The 24,720-nt window shown below is 43.7% G+C and overlaps 1 protein-coding gene across 2 annotated transcripts in view; it reads right to left on the reverse strand.

Moving 5' to 3' along the window:
- The window catches only part of LOC126252861 (probable tyrosyl-DNA phosphodiesterase), a 132,238-nt gene that overhangs the window by 46,651 nt on the left and 60,867 nt on the right, over positions 1-24,720 (reverse strand). For both annotated transcript variants that reach the window (XM_049953816.1, XM_049953814.1), the window contains exons 5-6: positions 20,957-21,079; positions 7,149-7,244 (exon numbers count right to left, since the gene is read on the reverse strand). In XM_049953816.1, coding sequence (XP_049809773.1) covers positions 7,149-7,244; positions 20,957-21,079 — 219 coding nt within the window. The remainder of the gene's footprint in view (positions 1-7,148; positions 7,245-20,956; positions 21,080-24,720) is intronic.

Genomic DNA, 24,720 nt, shown 5'->3' on the forward strand with positions numbered 1-24,720 from the left:
GTAACCAATGTGGGAAAGCCACGAGAGGAGGGTAGGAGCTTGAGAGATCAATAGCAGAAAAGGTGCCATGAGTGTTGCTGAGATGGGTAAGGGAACTGTCACTGAGGAGTTGTGAATCAAAGTCTGTAATAAGTTGGTCAATTGGAAGACCCCTACCCAGCAAAGCGGTGTGTATTGAAGTCCCTGAGGAGGAAGTACAGGGAGGGAGTTGCCGTATTAATGTAGGCAGGTCAACACAAGAAAGTGGCCTGCCTGGATGGAGGTAGACTTGCATATGGTGATTGCTGGGGTCGTTTGCACTCCAGGCTAGTATGAAGGAGATCCAGACACTGGTGCAAATCAAAGTTCAGGCCCCTCCAGGTGCTATTAAGTGGTCGGTATGGTTCTGAAAGAATGCCCAATAACCAGAAAACATTGGAGAGTGGTCATCACTGAAGTGCGTTTCTTGAAGAGCATGACAGAACGCAGAATAAGAGGAAACAAGTTGTATTTGCAGTATGTGATGGTAATGTCAGTTGCAAATCCACTGGATCATCATCATCATGTGGTAAGAGTCCAGGTTAAACATATAAAAGCCAAGCGGAGGTCATACCAGAGGGTCAGTGATGACTGACGAGGATGGGGTGACATCCATAAATAACTGGTCAGACTCACAATATTTCTGCTCGCCTGGCTAGCCGCATGGTCTAATGTGCTGCTTTCTGAATGGGAAGGCATGCCGGACCCCGGCACGAATCCACCCGGTGAATTAGTGTCGAGGTCCAGTGCCTCGGTGAATGCGGGCTGGTTCCCCTTATTCTGCCTCAGTTACACTATGTCAGTAACTGCTGCGCAAACAGCGTCTCCACATATGAGTACACCATAATTAGTCGACCACGCAAACATTTGGGGTTACACTTATCTGGTACGAGACATTCCCGAACCAGGGAGTTTTTATGCCACTCTGTGCTTATTGTGTTATACACTATTGTTATGTGAAACAAGAACAGTTGGAAAAGTACTCTTACAGACTCTCAACTCAGCCTTGGTAGAGGCAAGACGTATTTTCTGATTCATTTTAAGAAAGTCATGGTAGTCAAGTCAACTTTCTTTTAATTGTAACTCATTTTGTTTCTAATGTTTGATGGTACAAGATACTTACAGAAAGTTGCATATGTATGTTGAAAGTGTGAATTATGTTGTGCATGAAAGTCAAATACATCATTAACTGACAAAAAGGATAGTTTGTATGTCTACTTTCACACTTTAAGTCGTCAGAACGTTAGAACGTGGCGACCTGTGTGAAAGGAACGAGAAAACAGGAATTTTCAGTCGAAAACAAGAAAAGAAGCTGTTGTGTATTGCCATAGCAACCAAACATAATACGACAAGGAATTTACTCTGAGACATTGGAATGTATTCAAGTATCTAATGGAGCAAAATTTGAATGAAAAATGGCGAAGACATGAAAAATTCACAACAATAAAACATCAAAGAAGATTTCGACATATTTGTCTAAGAAGAAATAGGCATAGAACACATCAACTATGAAGATCCAGTGCAGGAAGTATACAGCTCTCACACACATTGCGGGGACGCAGACACCAACGTACATCCGCTGCCGCTGGCACCAGCAAGTGCTGACCTGCTTCCATATCTGCTCACCTATGCTATAAGACTTCTACGCTGGGTGAGTGTGAAACAAAACTTCATTAGTTTATTATGAAGTGGTACAAGATACTTTTGAGTGAACTTTATTTGTATAGTTATCATATTTAAAGTTAGTTTTAAATGCTTACAAAAGCTAAAGCATACAAGAGTATAGAAAATATACAACAGGTTGGAGAGACTCAAGACCCAGCTATGGCCATGAAAATTAGCAAAGAAGGGCCTGACTGGGCTGAGTTGATAAATTTAATCAAAGTTCAGAGTGCAACTCTAAGTAAAGAACTAGGTTTGGTAAATTCTCAATTAAATGCTCAGAGTCTTAAGTTAAACTCATTAGATTCACAATTAAATACCCAGAGTGAGGCTTTAAATGCTCAGAGGGAAACTCTCAATATTCAAACATCAAACTTAGGTTTGTTAAGTGCCGAAGTAGACTCTCAAAGTAAAGAATTTAGTAATCTATGCAAAGGCATGGGTGCTTTGAAAGCTGAATTTGTCACTATAAGTACTAAAGTAGAGAATTTAAAAATAGATTTAAAGAACAAGTTGACAAATTCTTTAACCACTCATATAAATCATATGTTTGCTAACCTTAGTCAGAAACAGAGTGACAATTTGCAAGATTTATCGAAAAGGTTAGAATTGGACATTGCGAACAAATGTAACAATGTAGAATCAGAACTTATTGAAAAGTTAGGACCTTTCGAAAATGTGTAAAATATTAAGTATAATGACGTAAGGCATGGACTGTATACTTTGAAAGAGAGTGTAGATAAGCAGAATTAGTTAATGCTGATCATTCAATCACAAATTACGGGTGTCAGTACACGAGTAGATAATGTAGAATGGAATTTCAAAGAGAAAATAGCCAACTCTGATATAAATGTAATTAGTATGGAGGAACAATTTGGAGAAATTATAGATCGAAAAGTTACCGAGAGAATAACATCCGGGAACATATCACCTTTTCCTTCTTCCAAACTTAATGATACCAGGAAGGGTACAGACGACCTGTGGAAGGAGATTAAGCTTATCCAGGATAAAGTAGAAAAAGGGTATCTTCACCTAATGTTGTATTAAACTGGATATTACCATAATATAGAGACCGACTTAAGAGAATCGCAGAAAAACAGTGATATCTAGACAAAATAAACTAAATAGAGTAATATAATTGTGGAAAATATAATAAGATGTGACTAGCCGAACAACTATTACACCGTAGTGTATAGATTTTCTATTTTGTATTGGGTATTTTCTACCTTTTGTGAGATGTGATATAGATGAGAGGGTTTGTATAAATTTTGAAAGGGATAAAGCATGACTAACACAAAACACACATCACACCTTTCAAACAATCCCCACAAACAAGTGTGCCTGATTCTTATTCATTTGCCGTTTCCATAGGGTTGCTAGGATTTCCTTTGGGTCCCTCAAAGGGTGAAGGTGGGACAAGTCCGTTCCGTAGGATATGATTTAACACCAAACCTCCTCCGGTGTCTCACTCAAGTACCAGAGAGGTAAGGATCCTGGGGAAGAGGGGTGAGAAGGGTTTCCTGTCTTTGGGGCCAACTTCTTTCTCTTCTTCAATCCTAGAAACCACTTCTATTTTTTCCTTACTTACTTCTCATCTCGAGGACCTGTCTATCTTTTCCCTATTTCCATACTCATAAACTTCTGTCACTGAAGTCCTTCATTTATTTCCATGGTTACTAATAACCTACATCTTATCTTTTGATAAGAAGGTCGAAGAATCAGACTACATGAACACGCATCCACATATACACAAATATACTCTTCTACGCAAACATTAAATTATATAAGACAAAGCCTGTCACGATGTGAAAACCGCTAGGTGTTGTAGGGGAAAAGGTGTGTATACAGGGAATTATGCGCACATACACGGGGAGTTATGACTGTTCTACATCGAATATACATAAGGAGAGGTGCCCATACATAACGAACAGCTACGAAATAGTAATGAGTAATCGATAAGTAAGAAAAAGGCATGAGCAATGTCAGTGCAATAAAACTCTGATGAACTGAAGGATAGTGGGACGTAAGTAGTGTGTGTGTTGTATAAAATAAAGTACAGAAGTTGATAAGTAGAGGAGGACTTTAGGGAGTGAATGATATATTAAAGAATGAATGCAAAGTTTAAAATAGATTTATAGCTTTGCCAGAAGATACTTAATTATGGTATAAATCGAAATGTATATTAGGGTAATGAACCATGAGGCCTACTCAGAAAGGATAAGGGGGGCGTACCCGGCATTCACCAAGTATAAAGGGCAGACATACCTACATGGAGATAGGACGATCTGTGGCCTAAAAATTAGAGATTTTTGTAAGGGGCGTACCTACCAGAATGGAAAGAGGAAGTGCTCTCATAAGGTCGACCCACAAGCAAGGGAATAGGTGCTGACCCTTGGAGAAGGGGACAGTATCGCGACAAGTCACAAATTTTATAGGAATTATTCTGGAAAGTTTAAATTCTATGAATGACTACAGCATTATTATGTTCTGTGGAAGTAAATGAGTGTCAAAAGAACACTTTCATTTCTCTCACAGTTCCTCCAAGCAACAACTAACAAAAATAGTGGATCCTAGGAAAAAGGTAGTACAAAAAGATAAGAATAGAAAATAGATTACTCACATGTCAAACACCTGAAGCTTTTGATTGAAATAGGAAAAAGAAAGAGAGTCCTAACAATTTCTAAATATTAGTAAAGCTGACTAAAATTACGAGTAAATGCTCATGTCTTAATAATAAAGTAAAACAAGAAAAGAATAGAGAGACAATAAGCAAAAGATTGTTCCAGAGAGGACAGAGAATTGTTATGGAAAGGAAGGATATTTAAAGAAAAATGTATACTGTTAAGATATGAAATGTTATTACGAGTTATATTATTTGCATAATGATTATGTATAAAATAATGCGTGGACGATCTGTGGGGGGCAATATGTAGTGATTCAAGAATTTCTGTGTAAATTCTAGAATCACTCAGCCTTCTACCATCTCAAACACACGATATTCCAGATATGAGTGTGGAATGGTAAAATCCTACCTAAAATACTCTTATAGACTCTTGACTCAGCCTTTGTAGAGGCAAGACGTATTTCTGATTCATTTTAAGGAAGTCATGGTAGTAAAGCCAATTTTCTTTTACTGTAACACATTTTGTTTTTAATGTTTGATCGTATAAGGTACCTACAGAAAGTGACATACATATGTTGACAGTGTGAATTATATTGTGCATGAAAGTCAAATACGTTAACTGACAAAAAGGAATGTTTGTATGTCTACTCATTTTATAAGTAGAAAGAAGCTTAAAAGTTACTGTGCCTAGCGCTATTCGATGGAGAAGTAGTCAAGAGATTTTCCAGCAACCGACTATCCCGTAAAGAAGAGGGCCTGCAAAATTCCAAGTAAGTCACCTCGTAAAGAATTGGAAGGTGGTATTGGGAAATAAATCAGTATAACACACACCAAAACTCACACTTTAAGTCGTCAGAATGTTAGAGCACGCATTGTTGACATACCTACCTTACCTCTGTGCAAATGGACTCGCCCGTTGCACGTCACTGGCATGCGCACAATTGAGGGAAACAGTCACTTGTGAGCAAGCGGTCTAACGTAACGATACCACTATGTTTTCAAAACAGGAACAACGGAGTTGGATCAAGATTGAATGTGCCAGAGGTCATACAGCACGACAGAGTCATCAAGGTCTTCAAGAGGCATGCTGGGAATTGGCATTGTCGTACACAACAGAGGCATGTTGGGTAAAAGCCTTCAATGAAGGTCAGCAAACTGTGGCAGACATACATCATGCAGGTCATCCTAGCGTCTAAATGGCTCTGAGCACTATGGGACTCAACTGCTGAGGTCATTAGTCCCCTAGAACTTAGAACTAGTTAAACCTAACTAACCTAAGGACATCACAAACATCCATGCCCGAGGCAGGATTCGAACCTGCGACCGTAGCGGTCTTGCGGTTCCAGACTGCAGCGCCTTTAACCGCACGGCCACTTCGGCCGGCCCATCCTAGCGTCTCTTAAGAAGTAGTGCATGCTGTTGCCGCGTTAGTGGACAGTGATTGACGCCATACGAGTTGTGAGCTCGCCCACGAAACCAGATTAGTGCATACGATTGTGCTTTGCATCCTGAAGGAACGCCTGGGCATGCAAAAAATTGCATCACGATGTATTCTGCACGACTTGATGGAAATGCAGAAATGGATGAGTTACAACACTGCTCAGACACACTTGAAGTGCTATGAGCGTGAAGGAGAGGCTTTCTTATGCCGTATCATAACACTGGATGAGACATGGGCCCTATCGTATGAGCCAAAGCTGAAATGCCAATCTAACAAATGGCATCGTTATGGGTTGCCACGAAAGTTGAAAGTGCGTCAGAGTCCCAGTATGGTGATTCTCGTGTATGACTGTGATGTTGTTATCCTAACACATTATGGTCCACCGTGGCAGACCGTCAATCCACAGTATTACTGTTCGTTTCTGGATCATCACCTGCGACCAGTTTCGCAAAAGAAGCGGCGACACTTTCTGCGCAACCCACCCATCATTTTGCACGACAATGCATGGGCGAATACAGCACAAGCTGTGGCTACTCTTTTCGTTTGATGGGACTGGGAAGTACTGTATCATCCACCATACTCTCTGGACTTAAGTCCTTGTGACTTTGATTTGATTCTGAAGATGAAGGAACAACTTCCTGGCATTCGCTTCAGAACTGTTCCAGAGATTCGACATGCAGTAGACGGCTCCATTCGCACCATCAACAGAACAGGCTCTGCTAACGGTATACTATGCCTTCCACATCGCTGGCAACGGGTTCTACACAATGCTGGTGACTACTTTGAAGGACAGTAACAGGTGCAAACATGTAACTCTTGTATCGGTTGTGAATAAATAGTCGTCACTATTTAAGTTCCAACCCTTGTATTTCCTTTCCTGCATTCTTTTACAGAAAACATCCAAAACTGAAAGCATGAAATATGCTTCTTACTTATCCTCCATAATCTTCACCAAATATCCCACACCTTCTAAGAATTTTTAACCAGATTGTAAAATAGCTACAAAGTAACATCACTACCAATGATGATGCCACCAGACACCGTATGAATTAGGGAAGAGAGAACAGACTGCTGAACACCTTGTGCTGTGATATATGACTGTTGTGTAAACTGATCAGTTATCTACAATGTGTCTCTACAACATATTGCAATATAATGTCATGTTTCAGCACTATTTTGATCTTCATATAAATAGAATGCAAATAAAACATATTGTTAAGTTCAAAACAAGGTTAAGGTTGATGACTATTCTTGTTTTATTTCCATGCATTTTCCAACTTTTAACTGATTATTTGTGAATTGTTGCATTTTCTTCTAGATAATGTTAGTCAATAAGTAAAGTAAAAATACATGTGTTCATTACCCTTTAGTTCTGTGTAAAGTAAAAATATATGTGTTCATTACCCTTGAGTTCTGTTCTCGAAGTCAGATGCGATGAGGTTAGCTGTACTGATAACAACTCTCACACTGTCATCATCATAACAGAAGATGGACATTTTCCTGCAAAACAATACATACCAAATCTCAGTGCTTATTCTTAAGACAATTAAAGATTCTGCAATAAGCAGGAAAATTACGTAGACAGTTTCCAAGCAATGGTATTACACACACTACACACATGCACATTACACATGAATTTGTAATAAATGAACAAACCAGTCGGTGAAGCAAGTGGTTGGTGTCTCTGGTGTGGGAAGCTACGAGGGCGGTTCAGAAAGTAACCTCCGATTGGTCACAGTGCGGGTTGTGGGGGGAGTAGCGACGCCATCTGTGCGTTCACGCACTCAACAGGTCAGTCGGCATCAAGCCGTGGTCGAGTGAACGTCGTACCTGCGCTAGTTTAGTTTTTGTGGCAGTTTGAAATGTGTGCTGCAATAGAAAACCCCGCCAAATGTGAAGTGCGTGCTGTCATAAGGTTTTTTACAGCCAAAGGATATTCTGCAGCAGCTATTCATCGTGAGCTTTGTGCCGTGTACGGACCAAGATTTATGAGTGAAGGAGTTGGCCGTGAATGGGTACGTTTATTTAAAAGTGGACGAGAAAACGTTCATGATGAAGAGAGGAGTGGTAGACCATCATTAGTGACTGATGAACTCGTTCAGACAGTTGATGCAAAAGTTTGTGAAAATCGACGTTTCTCAATGTCGGAGTTGTCTACTGGTTTTCCACAGATTTCTAAGACTCTCTTGTACGAGATAGTGACAGCAAGATTGGGTTACCGTAAGTTCTGTGCACGATGGGTGCCCAAAATTCTTACCGACCACCACAAAACTCAAAGAATGGCCTCTGCATTAGACTTTCTGTCACGTTATGAGGACGAAGGAGAACCATTGTTAAACAGAATCGTGACCGGTGACGAAACCTGGATTAAGTACGTGAACCCTGAGACAAAAGAACAATCAAAGATGTGGGCACATTCAAATTCGCCTACCGAACCAAGAAAAGCCTCGCAAGATTTTTCTGCCAGAAAACTGATGGCAACGGTGTTTTGGGATGCCAAAGGGGTGTTGTTGGTTGAATTCATGGAACGTGGTACGACCATTAATCAAGACGTGTACTGTGAAACAATAAAAAAGTTACGACGGGCTATACAGAACAAACGCCGTGGTATGCTGACTTCCGGTATCGTTTTTTTGCACGATAACGCCCGTCCTCACTCTGCTCGCAGAACAACGGCCCTTCTTGAGTCCTTCAAGTGGGACGTTATCAACCATCCACCTTACAGCCCAGACCTGGCGCCAAGTGATTATCACCTCTTCATGCATTTGAAGAAATGGCTCGGGTCACAGCGGTTTGATGACGACGAAGAGCTCAAAGATGCGGTCACAGGCTGGCTCCAGGCACAAGCGGGTGATTTTTATGCAGAAGGAATTTCAAAGCTTGTGAAGAGATACGATAAGTGCCTCAATCGCTATGGAGACTATGTAGAAAAATAATGCAAAGATGTAGTTGTAAGATGTATATATTAAAATATTTTTATTTAACTTGGTGTATTTTTTTAAATCAACCGGAGGTTACTTTCTGAACGGCCCTCGTAGATTACAGGCAACTGGTTGGAGGTGTTGGTCAATGAAGGCCAAAATTCTTTCAGTGGGGACACAATAACCAGCCACAATTGGATGTCCAGGATCGTTGGATTGCAGATTTTGGGAAGCATGTAGAAGGTGAGTGTGTGGGGTATTATAGGGCCAAGGAGGGAAATGGATTCAGTGGAGATGTTCTGGGAAGGGCCTTGGGCTTTAAGCAGGAATTGGGGTTTGTGTTGGACTTCTGGGACGGATCACTCTGGCAGAGTTTATAAGTGGAGGAGTCAGATAATTGGCAGAGGCCTTCTGCCAGGTAGTCTCTGCAATTCGTAACAGCCGTGGTCCTCCTCAACCAACCACCTTCCTAGATGTTGACCACCTCCTCTCTGATGGCTCCATCTGCACCTGTGCCTAAATTAAACCCATCAACCACCAACAGTATCTGCAGTTTGACAGCTGTCATTCCTTTCACACCAAAAACTCCCTCCCATATAGCCTGGCTACCTGGGGACGGTGTATCTGCAGTGACAAAAACTATCTTGCTCAATATACTGACAGTCTCATCAAGGCCTTCACGGACAGGCACTATCCCCCAGATCTGGTCCGCAAACAGATCTCCTGTGCCATTTCCCCTCACATCCCCAGTCCTCCCATGACTCCCAAGAGCCAGACACAAAGGAGTGTCCTCTTCATCACCCAGTACCAACCCGGGCTGGAACAACTGAATCACATCCTTCGGCAGGGCTTTGATTACCTATCATGGTGCCCTGAAATGAGGGGCAGCCTACCTGAGATACTTCCCACTCCTCCTGAAGTGGTGTTCTGTTGTCCACCCAACCTCCACAACATCCTAGTCCATCCCTATGGGATGCCTGATAGCTTATCTAACAGTACACTTTCAAATGTGCCTGTTCACTGCTCAAGGCCTCCCCATGAGGTGTGTAGCAGACTGACTGGCTGGCTGGCTGGCTGGCTGGTTGGCTGGTTGGTTCGTTGGTTGGTTTGGAGTGAAAGGGATTAAACTGTAAGGTCATCAGTCTCTTTATTCATTAAGAGGCAAACCAGGAGAGGTTGTCAAAGGAAGGAGGCAAAAGGTGACCTAATGCAATTATAAAAAGAAAAATAAATAAAAATAAAATAAAAATCCCCACACACAGAGATAAAAGCCCAGAAAAAAGACAGCACAGACAAGCCATTAAAATATCAGTCAAGACAAGACATTAAAATAGAGAAATGAAAAAAGAACAAAAAGAATAAAATAGTGGGAAGGGTAGAGGCCAGGCTGGGCCACCAAAAGACCCCTGGGGTGGTTGAGGGGCAGGAGTGGGGTGCCTCACCAACCCGTTAAGTGGTCGGGGCCAAAACGCCTTACCTTACAAGGATTAACGCAAACCACCTTCACGGGCAAAAGTGACACCAGGTCAGCCACTTTGGCATTTTCTGCTAGCACCAGAGGTAGCGTGTCAAGAAGATTAAGATGCCACCTCAAAGTAGCCGTATTAGGACAGTCAATGAGTAAGTGGGCCACCATCAGGCAGGCTTCAAATCAGCAGTGAGGGGGATGGAGTTCACAGAGGATGGTGGGCTCCCTGCGAAAAGCACGCAGGGAAGAATGCCACATGGTCATGGTCTCCTTAAGTGTCCTTAGTTTGTTTGGGGAGATCAGGATGGATCATTCCATGTTCCAGATTCGAGCAATCGATGGCATACAAACAACTGAAGGTCCAGTTTTGGGAACCTTGTTTTCAGAACCAGCTCATTCATTTCCTGAAATCCCAACATGACTGAGGGTTCAAACAAAAACTGCTGGCTGTCCAGTTTGATGGAGGTCAGAGACAAGATCCTGGATAGCCGTAACCAGTGTTTGAGGAGAATAGCACTGGTCTATAGTCTGAAGTCACTACAGATTAGGATACTCTTGCCAGTGCAAGAACATGGATAAGGGCTAGCAGTGAAGACACTGTAGCTGTTTGGCAGATAGTGGACCACACATATCTGTATGCAAAGCCTGTTTATCATTGACTGTTGAGCCATCAGTGAATAACACTTCTGAACCTATACATGTCTCAAGGACAGCCAAGAAAAGGCATCGAAGACTGGTGGAGTGAATGGAAACTTATGGACTAAAGAAGACTGAGACAAATCCAACGTTGGGGCATAAGCCATGGGGGGACATGAAATGTCTCCCTGACCAGAGGTGACAGTGGAGGAAGTTGCAGTTCTGAACAGAGACACTGGAGGAGTGGAACAATTGTGAACCCAGTCACTGTTGTGGGAGGCAGACTCCCTTCCAGGGACAAGGACATGATAGTTGGGGTGTTCAGGGGAGCTATGAACATGTGCAGTGTAAAACGAAACTTCCTGGCAGATTAAAACTGTGTGCCCGACCGAGACTCGAACTCGGGACCTTTGCCTTTCGCGGGCAAGTGCTCTACCAACTGAGCTACCGAAGCACGACTCACGCCCGGCCCTCACAGCTTTACTTCTGCCAGTATCTCGTCTCCTACCTTCCAAACTTTACAGAAGCTCTCCTGCGAACCTTGCAGAACTAGCACTCCTGAAAGAAAGGATATTGCGGAGACATGGCTTAGCCACAGCCTGGGGGATGTTTCCAGAATGAGATTTTCACTCTGCAGCGGAGTGTGCGCTGATATGAAACTTCCTGGCAGATTAAAACTGTGTGCCCGACCGAGACTCGAACTCGGGACCTTTGCCTTTCGCGGGCAAGTGCTCTACCAGCTGAGCTACCGAAGCACGACTCACGCCCGGCCCTCACAGCTTTACTTCTGCCAGTATCTCGTCTCCTACCTTCCAAACTTTACAGAAGCTCTCCTGCGAACCTTGCAGAACTAGCACTCCTGAAAGAAAGGATATTGCGGAGACATGGCTTAGCCACAGCCTGGGGGATGTTTCCAGAATGAGATTTTCACTCTGCAGCGGAGTGTGCGCTGATATGAAACTTCCTGGCAGATTAAAACTGTGTGCCCGACCGAGACTCGAACTCGGGACCTTTGCCTTTCGCGGGCAAGTGCTCTACCAACTGAGCTACCGAAGCACGACTCACGCCCGGCCCTCACAGCTTTACTTCTGCCAGTATCTCGTCTCCTACCTTCCAAACTTTACAGAAGCTCTCCTGCGAACCTTGCAGAACTAGCACTCCTGAAAGAAAGGATATTGCGGAGACATGGCTTAGCCACAGCCTGGGGGATGTTTCCAGAATGAGATTTTCACTCTGCAGCGGAGTGTGCGCTGATATGAAACTTCCTGGCAGATTAAAACTGTGTGCCCGACCGAGACTCGAACTCGGGACCTTTGCCTTTCGCGGGCAAGTGCTCTACCATCTGAGCTACCGAAGCACGACTCACGCCCGGCCCTCACAGCTTTACTTCTGCCAGTATCTCGTCTCCTACCTTCCAAACTTTACAGAAGCTCTCCTGCGAACCTTGCAGAACTAGCACTCCTGAAAGAAAGGATATTGCGGAGACATGGCTTAGCCACAGCCTGGGGGATGTTTCCAGAATGAGATTTTCACTCTGCAGCGGAGTGTGCGCTGATATGAAACTTCCTGGCAGATTAAAACTGTGTGCCCGACCGAGACTCGAACTCGGGACCTTTGCCTTTCGCGGGCAAGTGCTCTACCAACTGAGCTACCGAAGCACGACTCACGCCCGGCACTCACAGCTTTACTTCTGCCAGTATCTCGTCTCCTACCTTCCAAACTTTACAGAAGCTCTCCTGCGAACCTTGCAGAACTAGCACTCCTGAAAGAAAGGATATTGCGGAGACATGGCTTAGCCACAGCCTGGGGGATGTTTCCAGAATGAGATTTTCACTCTGCAGCGGAGTGTGCGCTGATATGAAACTTCCTGGCAGATTAAAACTGTGTGCCCGACCGAGACTCGAACTCGGGACCTTTGCCTTTCGCGGGCAAGTGCTCTACCAACTGAGCTACCGAAGCACGACTCACGCCCGGCCCTCACAGCTTTACTTCTGCCAGTATCTCGTCTCCTACCTTCCAAACTTTACAGAAGCTCTCCTGCGAACCTTGCAGAACTAGCACTCCTGAAAGAAAGGATATTGCGGAGACATGGCTTAGCCACAGCCTGGGGGATGTTTCCAGAATGAGATTTTCACTCTGCAGCGGAGTGTGCGCTGATATGAAACTTCCTGGCAGATTAAAACTGTGTGCCCGACCGAGACTCGAACTCGGGACCTTTGCCTTTCGCGGGCAAGTGCTCTACCAACTGAGCTACCGAAGCACGACTTCATGGGCAGTGTAATTTAGCAGCTATTATTGGTGCCTGATGGGTAATGAAGGGACTCAGCTTCAAGCAGTAGGTTGTTCGCAGGGCTAGTTCGGAAGGATTCTGTCGCAAGTCAGACCCCACAATGATGAATGGGCTGTAGTATCCGCAATGCCGAGGGCGATGCTGAACCATATGCAAGACTACCATAATCAAGATGAGACAGAACCAGGGCTTGTAGAGCCTGCAAAAAGGTAGAGCAATCTGCACCCAGCTAGTGTCAGCGAGGCAGTGAGGAGTATTGAGGTGTTGCCAGCACTTGCGGTTAAGTTGGTGAAAGTGACGAAGCCATGTCAGGCGGCAATCTAAGACCAGTCCAAAAAAGTGGTGTGTCTAAACTACAAGAAGTAATTGATCGTCTAGGTAAAGCTGCAGGTGCAGGTGGGCAGTACAATGGCAACAGAAGTGCATGACACAAGCCTTGGTGGCTGTTAACCAAAAGCCATGTGAGAGAGTCCATGACTGTGCCTTTTGTATGCCACCCTGTAGATGACACTCAGTAACAGCTGTACTAGAAGAGCAATAATACAAGCAAAAATCATTGGTATATAAGGAGGGTAATATCAAAGACATCACAGCTGCCTTAGACCTTTGATGGTCACCAGAAAGAGGGGGACGCTCAGTACGGAGCCTTGCGGGACACCATTCTCTTGCGTATGGAGGATACTGAGTGAAACACTCACTTGAACCCACAACGTACAGTGCAATAAGAAGTTCTTGACAAAAATAGAGACACCACTCATGTAATGTAGTAAGGATGTGGTGATACAATGTCGTGTCATGCATCTTCAGTAGGTTAAAAAGATATAGGTACTGAAGACGTGCAAGGGCTGTCTGGATGGTGGACTTCAGGTGAACCAGATTATCAGCAGTGGTGCGGCCTTTGCAAAAACTACACTGAGAAGCATCATTCCCAGGATTTTTGCTTCCATCATTTTGAGGTAGTGGATACGTGCATGGAGCCATTTGCAAGCAATGAAGTACTCCAATGAAGGGTGCCATCTATGGTGTTGGGGAGCAACAGGGGTGGATTTTTCACCTCGTCATCTAGTCCTGCATTCCTTTCATGGTGTGGCTAGGGAGGGGAATGCATTGGGATATTACTTTGTTGCATCATATGAGGCCTTTCCATTTGGAGAGATTGCTGGGGCCGTGTGACCACCAGCAGGAGTAAGTTTGAGTTGTTTGTGTGTGAACTATCCACCATGGTACCATCCACTCCAAATGGGGTTCCTCCCCATGGGTGCCACCCAGCCACAGCAACAGCTGGCTTGGCTGTAATCTGTTGCTGGGAGCCCCTGTGCCCCAGCCGCGCGCACGCACACACACACACACACACACACACACACACACACACACAGAGAGAAGAAGTCATGTGTAAGCGAGTTGTGTTTATGTGAATGGGTATGTGTTGTCTACCTTTAAAGAAGGTCTTTCGGCCAAAAGTTCACTTGCTTAGCAGTCTTTTTGCTGTGCCTGTCTGCAACTTAACATCTTCATTATACGATGAGTAGCAAGTTATCCTTTACATAATATTGTCATTATTCCATGCTGGATTTTCCATTATTTAGTTAAAAGTTAAATACATTAATAAGTTAAATTTAAGGTGTGCTAGGTTTAATACAATATTAAGATCTGACTTGTTATTATGTATAACTCTTAACTAATTCACTGAATTTATGGTGCTTTTTGTTTTAGGATGCAAAAACAACTAGGGTCATACACACCCATGTTAGAACCATAGAACATGAAGACAAAAAATGAGTTAAAAATAACTGCACCTTAAGCCCAATCGACGGCAGGAGTGACAGCTAAAAACAGGAACTTGGGGTAAGGTCCATAAAATAAGCTGTAGAGAGACGGAGGTCCTGAACTAAAAATTAAATGTCCTTCACCATATTGGATAAAAAGTATAAAGCCGTTGACAGCCTGTGTGTTGTTCACTAAAATGGCTGGTAACTCAGATGGCGAACGTAAATGAGAAAGTGATTAAAGAAAGGACATTCCATCAGGAAAGTGGTGGGGGAGCACCACTTAACACATGGCGATGGCTAGAAAGACACTGCCCAATATGCAACCTAGCTAAAATGATCTCCTCTTGGCGAGAGAGCCGAGAGGAGGTCGTCCAAGCCACTGGGAGAGGTTTAATTACCGGAGCTTGTTCCCAAGAAGGGGAGACCAGTGGTAATGCCAAAGTGACACCACCTGTTGACAAACAGCAACACAGAGATCATCGGAGGGAATGGAAGAACTAGCGAGCCCCGGTACAAGGACTGCAGGCTAGGCAGTAGCGTCAGCGGCCTTGTTTCCCGTCAGACCGATGTGACCAGTGACCCACATAAACAGCACAGGCTTGACAGGAGGCAAAGAGCTCTGCTATAAATACTGAGCAGTGTTCCAGAAGCCGATACCAAAAAATGTCGGTGCCAATGAAGAAATCACACTCAACACCACGGTCAGTCCAAGAACCATCAGTGTACACAAAGCTACTATTGTGAAGTTCCATGCGAAGGTCATGAAACTTACAGTGACAGAGCAAGGCTGGATTAGTGTCCTTAGGAAGCAAATGAAGGCCAAGATGAACACGGGTTGCTGCGTGAAGCCAAGGAGCCCATCGGAAAAATGGCAGATAGCATGAAGTTAAGCTGTCAGAGCAAGAGCCAAAAGCGAACTTCAGGAAATAACAGAGAAGAGGGTCGCACCCCATACTGGCAATCAAAGGAGTCATCAAAGAAGGAGGCGTAGGATGGGTGACAGGCACGACAGACAAACGGCATGCATGTGTGCCGAGAAGAAAGTTACGGCAGTAGGACAGCAGTAGTTCGGCAGCTTCTGCATACAGACTCTCAACCGGGCTAGTGTAAAAGGCGCCAGTGCCCAAACAGCGTAAGAGGGATGGACGTGCAGATGCATAAATGAAACACCTTTAGTCTAGTTTTGAACAGACAAGGGACTGGTACAAATGGGGGAGAGTGGTTTGATCTGCTCCCCAGGAAGTACCACTGAGGACACACAAGACACTGACTGACTGCATATGGCAGGCTGCTAGGCAAGATGTGGGAGGACCAAGAAAGTTTCCAATTGAGCATGAGCCCCAGGAATTTTGTAGTTTCAACGAACAGAAGAGCAACAGGCCCAAGATGTGATTGTGGAAGAAACCAAATGCGCTGCTAGTAATTCATACAAATTGGTTAGTCAGTAGAAAAGCAAAAGTCATTGTCGATGCTCCATGAGTAACGATGATCGAGACATCACTGAAGACACCACTTAAGTAGACAAACTCATGGAGAACTGCAATAGATCACAAAATTGTCAATTAAATGGGAGCCTGAGATGCCTGGCAGGAGACAGGCCATTATAGGGTTAATGGCGATGGCAAAGAGGATGACGCTCAAGACGGAATCCTGAGGCACACCATTTTAATGGATAAAGGTGTCGGACAAGCAGAACCTACACTTATCTTGAAAACTCGGTCTTAAAAATTCCTAAGGAAACGGAACATGTGGCCATGGAAGCCCAACATATAGAGAGTACGGAGCATACTAGTCCTCCAGCAGGTGCTGTAGGGTTTCTACAAATCTAAAAACACAGCCACAATCTGCTATTTCCAGAGAAAGCCATCCGTGACATGGATCGACAAAGTGACGAGATGGTGAACTGCAGAATGGCACGCTCGAAATCCACACAGTGCAGTGGTTAGTAAATTGCGAGACTCGGGTCACCATACCAGCCGGGCATGAGTCACGTGTTCCATCACCTTGCAGACACAGCTGGTGAGAGAGTTGGGGTGATAGCTAAAAGGAAGGTATTTTTCCTTACCGGACTTAGGTATGAGTATGACGGTGGCTTCATGCCAGCGTCTGGGAAACGTGCTCTCTGCCCAGACGCGGATGTACGTGTTAAGCAGAAAGCGCTTGTCTGCAAGAGAAATGGGCTGCAACATCTGAATATGGACAGCATCTGGCCCTGGGGCAGATGATTAGGATGAACTGAAAGTATGATCTAGCTCCCTCATAGTAAAGGCAGCAATGTAGCACTCACGATTCTGAGAAGAGAAGGGTATTGCCCGAGCCTCCTCTGCTTGTTTTCGGTGGAGGAAGGCAAGGTGATAGTGGGAAGAGCTTGAAATCTCTGCAAAATAGCAGCCCAAGGTGTTGGAGAGAGTAACAGGATCCACTATGACATTACCTGCTATTGTCAGGATGGAAATTGGGGAATGGACCTCGGTCCCAGAGAGCTGTCAGAGGTTGGCCCACATGACAGAAGATAGAGTGAAGCTATTAAAAGAACCGATAAAGGAAAAATAGGTAGCTTTTTTGCTATCCTGAAGAACACGACAACACTGTGCACACAACTGTTTATAACAAACGCAATTTACCATCGTAGGATGATGGTTAAAAACACGGAGAGCACATCACCCCACATAAATTGTGTTATGGCACACCTCAGTTCACCAAGGGACCAGGACAAGGCGTGGCAAAGAAGAAGTGCAAGGAATGGAACGTTCTGCGGCGGTAAGGATAATGTTTGTAAGTTATCCTACATGGTCATCACAAATGGGGAAATGATATCTGTCGAAGGCTGCCAGGGAGGAGTAAAGCCTCCAGTCGGCCTTAGAAAGCTGCCATTTGGGTGTGCATGTAGATGGTGTAGGAGCCAGCAAACGGATAGCACACGGGACATAGTAGCTCGAGTATGTGTCAGAGAGAACAGACCACTCGAGACGATGGGCAGGATGGGCAGTGCAGAAGGAGAGGTTCAAAGAGGAACAGGAATGCATGGAGTCTGAAAGGAATGTGAGTGCTCCCGTGTTAAGGTGGATAAGGTTAAGTTGATTGAGAAGGTCTGCCAAGAGGGCACATCTTTTAACAGGTTCTTGGAGAACCTCAAAGAGGACGGTGGGCATTAAAGTCACTGAGCAGCAGAAACAGGTGAGGGAGTTGCCCAATAAACTGGAGAAAGTCTGTCCTGATGCTACCGAATGACAGAGAGACGTAAATGGTATAAAGGGAAAATGTCAAGTGAGGAAGGAAAATGTGGCTTGCAACAGCTTGAAGCCAAGAAGTCAGGGAGATGGGTCGACTATGAATGTCATCCCTGATCAGCAGCATGAATCTCCCACCAGATGGAATGCTATCCTGGGGGGGGGGGGGGGGGGAGGGGGGGTCAAAGCAGTTGTGAGGACAAGGACGCAATTTTGTTTCCTGGAGGCAGGGAACACAAGCAGATGCTGTGATTCCAAGAGCAACTGTAAGTCCTCTTTGTTAGATCAAAGCCCGTGAACATTCCATTAGAGAAGAGTCATGATGAGGAAAGGGGAGAGGGGAAAAATGAAGGGGTGTAACCTCAGCAGCTGCCGAGTGCCAGCCTTTGAAGACTTGTTGCTACAGGGCACGGAGGCAGGAGGATCCTGTTCCATGAGATCTAGAGGCATCGGCGTTCTCCTTCTGTTGGTCTCCAGAGTCCAGGGCAGAAAAATGATTGGCAGTGCGCATCAGTGTCATGGGGTCAGCTGGGCGAGGGTATCACATGGCGACACTGTCAAGGAGAGTCTCCGAGTCAGCCAAGGAGAAGACTGTTTGCCTTTGTTTGATTTCTTGGAGCCTTTCTGGTTGCAAGAGGAAGACTCAGATGTTTGGTGGCTGGAGGGATGTAAGAAGTCTTCATGGGAGTATTCCTTTTGTTCAATCCAGCCTGCTGGTTGTGTAACAGGTGACTTGGCCCCATGAGGTGAAAGTTTGGTGGCATGTTGCACAGCTGGAGGAGGAGATGGGGATGCAACCGTGACACTGGGTGATTTTACAACTACGATGCTGAATTTGAGTAAACATGTCTGCGTGACCATGTCATTTGTGGAGTGAGATGCAACTAGAACAGTTCTGTAAGTGCTGGATGGTAGAACACAGGGTTTCCAACTAGTGAGCGACCGGATAAGGCACTTTTTCCTTTACCCAGATCTCCTGGGCTGCCCACTCATTGAGATACATGGGAAAATCTCAGGAGGAGGTGGCATGGTCACCATTGCAGTTGAGGAGGTGGACAGTTTCCCTCCTGAGCATCCCTATCATGTATTACATATTTGGCTGAGTGTCAACAGGACATTCAAGTGTGGTTGTGATGATGACACTGGTAGCAGCGGATCAGACTCAGAATGTACAGTTGCACTATGATAACTTCATGGGCCTGCTTTGTTTGTGGATGGAAGCACCACTATCAAAAGTGAGAAAAAGAGAGTGGGTGATGGATGGCAGTGACACCCTGATCAGAGAGGTACGTTTGGATTTCTGCCTTGGTCAGACCATCGAGCAGCATAGTGTAAATAACACCATGGGAAGAATTCAGCATTCAGTGGGCCTCAACACGAACAAGACAGCCATGGAGGAGTGAAGGTGGAAGTAGTTGTGCCTGAGAATCAGAAGTAGTCTCCAAAAGCAAAGTCCCATTGTGTAAATGAGAGCAGGATTTCACAGGGCCAACACTTGCATCAACACCTTTCTGAATAATATACGGATTTACCGTAGAAAAGGACTGATCGTCTTCAGTATGTGACACCATGAGGAACCTTGGTGCAGCTGGGAGGGTCCTTGAATTGTTAGCCTCATTTCGTTTACATTTAGCAGACATTAACTGAGAAACACATGATTGACTCACTGCGAGAAAATCCCCCATGATTGCCAGCGTCTCTGATGGCCCTCTCAGAGAGAGGTGCACCCTCCTTAGGTGATTATTCACACCAAATGTCACAATTCCCGAATATCTGACAGAGGGACCAATCGGCAATTTGGAAAGGCAGCAGCTCAAGCAATCACCCCTCCTCGGGCCTGGCCTCTACAAGAGGGGACGTGTGAATCCTACCCGTTGACCCAGGGCTGGAAATTATATGTTACCCAGTCACCTGTTACACATCAGACGCACGGGCTGGCCTTCAGGAGCGCACAAGGAGGAATAAGAAACAGAGGAACCCAAATGTTGAGGTGGAGGAAGCATAGAAGAAGGGGAATGAAGAAAGGAAAAAGGAACAAAAACAGTGGAGAGACTGTTCTGACATTGCCTATTGAAAATGCATAACACATTTCCAAAAACACCCCAGACATGTTCCCCAGGGGGGGGGGGGGGGGGGAAATAGCAAGCGAATAGTCATGCAGCACGGAAGGGAAAAGATGTTGCAAAGGCTGGGGCCCCATGGTAGCCAAGCACGAACCCGTCAAAGAGGAGTGACCCCCCCCCCAGAGGGTATGAAGCTTCTATTTAATAGGATAACTGATAATTGCTTAAGACCAAAACTGTGAAATCGTGCAACAAATGAAGAATAAAATGGCAGCTGCATTACATAATTTATATAACTGATACAGCTGTGGACCTGATCTCGACAGATGATAGAAAATCAGAACACTAACTTAGTTGCGAAAAGATTGAAGTAAGTGGTCATGGCTAGATTAAGGAACCATCTCAGCAATCACCTGCAGTAATTTAGGGAAATGCCAAAGAATACTAAATGTGGAGGGAAACTGCAAAGAATAGTAAATGTGGATGGCCAAACAGGAATTAGGACCATGCAGTACTTGAGTGCGAGGTGTTCAAAGTATTGACTGACAAACCAACTTAGTTGGTATATAATGACTAAATGTTTATTACTGCACTAAAACCTCAACCTAGAATGTATTTAGTACTTTTATATTTCACTGAGATTTGTGGTTAAATTTTTAAAAAAGAATTGTTTTCTAAAATGATTTCATGCAGTTTCATACCAACTTCTGAATAGTTGTACAGAAACACTGACAAATACATAATTTCATTGAAAAATTACGAGAAGATAGCTAAACCAGAAAACAAACAAAGTTCCAAATTATTAGCACAAACAAATGCAGTGGCAAATACATACGTGTGATGATGTCCAAATGCATGTCCTGGCTTTACTCGATAACCCTTCACATTATCTGGGATGTTCTTGCACTTTTTGAAATCATCACCATCATCTTCATACAGAATGAGTAACGGTTTTTTCCTGTGAGAAAAATTAAACTATTAATGGTAATTTTAAGTCCAACTGACAACATCCATGCTATAAGATCAATACAAGAAAAATAAAAATCCATTCGCCTTTAGAACAATTTTTTGCACAGTCTTCAATTCTATAGGGGGCAGTCAAGTGAAAACAACACAGATGGAAAATAAAGTAAATAAATAGTCTATTATTTCAAAAGTAATCACCATAACTCTAGTACTTTTATCCCACTGTGAGACACGATGACCAATGGTTTCCTGGGGGGGGGGGGGGGGGGGGGAGGGGAGCGGGGGAATGTTTGTGGTTGGCTATGGATCACAACTGTACCCAAGTGTGTATCTCTTTGACCAAAATAAATTGATGGCCACAAATGTCTTTCTTCAGGATTATAAAAATATGGGAATTGTGTGGGGAGAGATCAGGACTTTATGGAGGATGTGTACGGGTTTCTCAGTTAAACACCTGCAGCACAGGGAAAACTATCTCGGTAACATGCTGCAAATCTGGCTAAAAGGTGAAGGCATTGCACAACCTGGTGGTTTTTAAAGGCAAGTGTTCCCACAGAGTGGCTGACATTTCCTAGTGCCCTCTGGGAAACAAACTCCTGAGAGAGTTGCCAGGCAGCAGCACATTACTGAAGTACTGTGAGTGTTAAAAGGAAATGGCCAGTCACTGTGCCTACTTTCCGTTGTGAAAGTTGATTGGCTGAAACGTCTGCGTGTAAAAATAATGTGTTATGGAGTGCAGAGGAAATCACAAAATTGAGAAGTCAGTCAGCTGTTCTGGTGGGGTATAGTAGGTGAATTTGGAGCCCCAAAGGTGGATGTGGCATGGTAGCGTATATTTTGGAAGTCAGTTGTCACGGATCAGTGAAGTTGTTCTCTCAGTGTGGAAAGTTAAGAGAGCATTTGGAAGTGCAGTCCAAGGTGCAGACATGAGAAATGTCTTAGTCAACTGCCTGTTTTTGTGATGCATATTTTTGTTTAGATAGTGTACACACTCTATTTAGGAACAGGTCACTTGATAGAGTACGAGGGTGTTGTTTAATGATATAAGTGTACTCAGCGACAGTAATTACAAGGGAATAAACTGTGCTTTGCTTCAATGGAAATTTGAACAGTTAAGTTTTTGTGTATGTCTTTATGCCCTTTAACTTAAGACTGTGATTCTGTATTGTGTACAGAGGATATGGTAGAAGCAAATTGGTCATGGTTGGATCTGGGAATCTTTTGAGAGCAGTCAGGTTGCTACAGGGCACTGACTGATTATTGGTACAAAGGAGCTGAATGCTTTAACCCCATTTTGCAAGTCAGTGTCAGATGGCAAGCCTGATTTAGCTTATTGGGTATGTGGAACAGTGGATAGGAATTATCCAGGTCCACCAAAACATTTTGGAAGAGCATTTATGAGGCAATATGACACGATTTGTCTTGTGCATCACATGGTGCTAAGATTTCTTGGACTCTAGCCAGGGCTGCAAAGGGACTTCAACAGACACTACAGATGCTCTGAGATGGCAGATGAGAAAGAACGTTTCTAACTGTAGTCTTGTGTTCTCTTGTGCTGAGCTGCTAGATTACAATCATCTCAACCTACAAATCTGCAAGTACCTAATATTTAAACCATAAGCATTCTGGATTCTGTTGCTCTGCACGTACAAGGACACTTTGCAGCCCCAGCAGGCAGTAATTTAAATGCCTGAAGATTAAGGTGATAGCTCAAGCATTTCAACTTGATTTACATAGCTTTCAAGTGGAGAGGATTTTTATTTGTAAGCATTCCCTCTACATTGTACAAGTATGTATAAATCAATTGTATTTCATGGTGTTTGTTATGCACGAATGAAGCAGACAAGGGCTGGGAACTAAGTGTGTTTGTGGACCTAAACAAAGTTTGAGAGTATGCTGGGTTCTGTTGGGTCAGACCATCATTTGTACATTTATATATATGAATAGCATGAGCCAGTAAGTTGTTATCCAGAGGGTAATACCTGCAGTTTGAAGTAGGAAAAAAATAATGAACTAAAGTTACACTTAGAATGATAAACATAGAAGTCCCCAGTTGTTACGGTAAAGTATGTCTCTTCCAGAATTTTTATCAGATGACGATTTTGGGGATTTCTGTGGATAACTGTGGTGACACACAAAGGTCGCATTATCTATTGAGAGAGCGAGTTGCATTTCACTGTATGGGTTCCTCCCCTGTGACTTGTTTATGCATATGACTACAAGCCAAGGTGACTAATCTGATTTACTGGGTTATGTATTTGCTTTTCCTAATGCTTCACGGAACCTCTTAATGAAATGGAGGTACAAACATGTATGTTAACCTACATGTAACGTGCTTCTATATTTCACACTTTTTGCTACTATCATGGGACGATGCAGCATAGGTGACTGAACATCCAAATGGTACATTCCTTAGTTTCTTTATCCTTCTGTTGATGATTTTCCACATTTAATAAAGGTCTTGAGGTGACTTCTTTATAATCTTTAGCAAAACCCATGTACATATTTAGAAAATTACAAAAAGATAGTATGGCTGGCCAACATTTAGTTACAGGAGACTAAATTCTAACTACAGCTGAAATAAAAACATAAAAATAGAAAAAATTAGCCTAGCTTTTGGAACTTATTGTCGATACACATTTATATTTATGCTGATGAGGGGCATTATTCATCCACCTTCATTGTCAATACTGTGAAGTATAGCATCAACTGGCCACTTGTCGTTGTCATTTCCTATTGTTTAACATCACATAGTGTCTTCCTGATACATTTCTCTCTTTGTTCAGGTAACAACTATTCTACATTTGCATACATCTTCTCCTGGAATGTAGTTGAATTAAGTCGGGTGATGCTGAGGGAATTAGATTAGAAAATGAGACACTTAAAGTAGTAAAGGAGTTTTGCTATTTGGGGAGCAAAATAACTGATGATGGTCGAAGTAGAGAGGGATATAAAATGTAGAATGGCAATGGCAAGGAAAGCCTTTCTGAAGAAGAGAAATTTTTTAACATTGAGTATAGATTTAAGTGTCAGGAAGTAGTTTCTGAAAGTATTTGTACGGAGTGTAGCCATGTATGGAAGTGAAACATGGTCGATAAATAGTTTAGACAAGAAGAGAATATAAGCTTTCGAAATATGGTGCTACAGAAGAATGCTGAAGATTAGATGGGTAGATCGCATAACTAATGAGGAGGTATTGAATAGAACTGGGGAGAAGAGGAGTTTGTGGTACAACTTGACTAGAAGAAGGGGTCGGTTGGTAGGACATGTTCTGAGGCATCAAGGGATCACCAGTTTAGTATTGGAGGGCAGTGTGGAGGGTAAAAATCGTAGAGGGAGAACAAGAGATGAATACACTAAGCAGATTCAGAAGGATGTAGGTTGCAGTAGGTACTGGGAGATGAAGAAGCTTGCACAGGATAGAGTAGCATGGAGGGCTGCATCAAACCAATCTCAGGACTGAAGACCACAACAACAACAACAACAACAACAACAACATCTTCTCCTCTATAATATGCTGCATGTTTTGGTGATTCCTAGGATTTTTCACAAATTTTTTCCTTTTACAACTGCTGATATCCTAAATAACCATGGGGACTGAAGCATAGATATTTTGAATCTATGGAATTTCAT

This window comes from Schistocerca nitens, chromosome 4 (assembly GCF_023898315.1).
Source record: "Schistocerca nitens isolate TAMUIC-IGC-003100 chromosome 4, iqSchNite1.1, whole genome shotgun sequence".
Taxonomy (NCBI): domain Eukaryota; kingdom Metazoa; phylum Arthropoda; class Insecta; order Orthoptera; family Acrididae; genus Schistocerca; species Schistocerca nitens.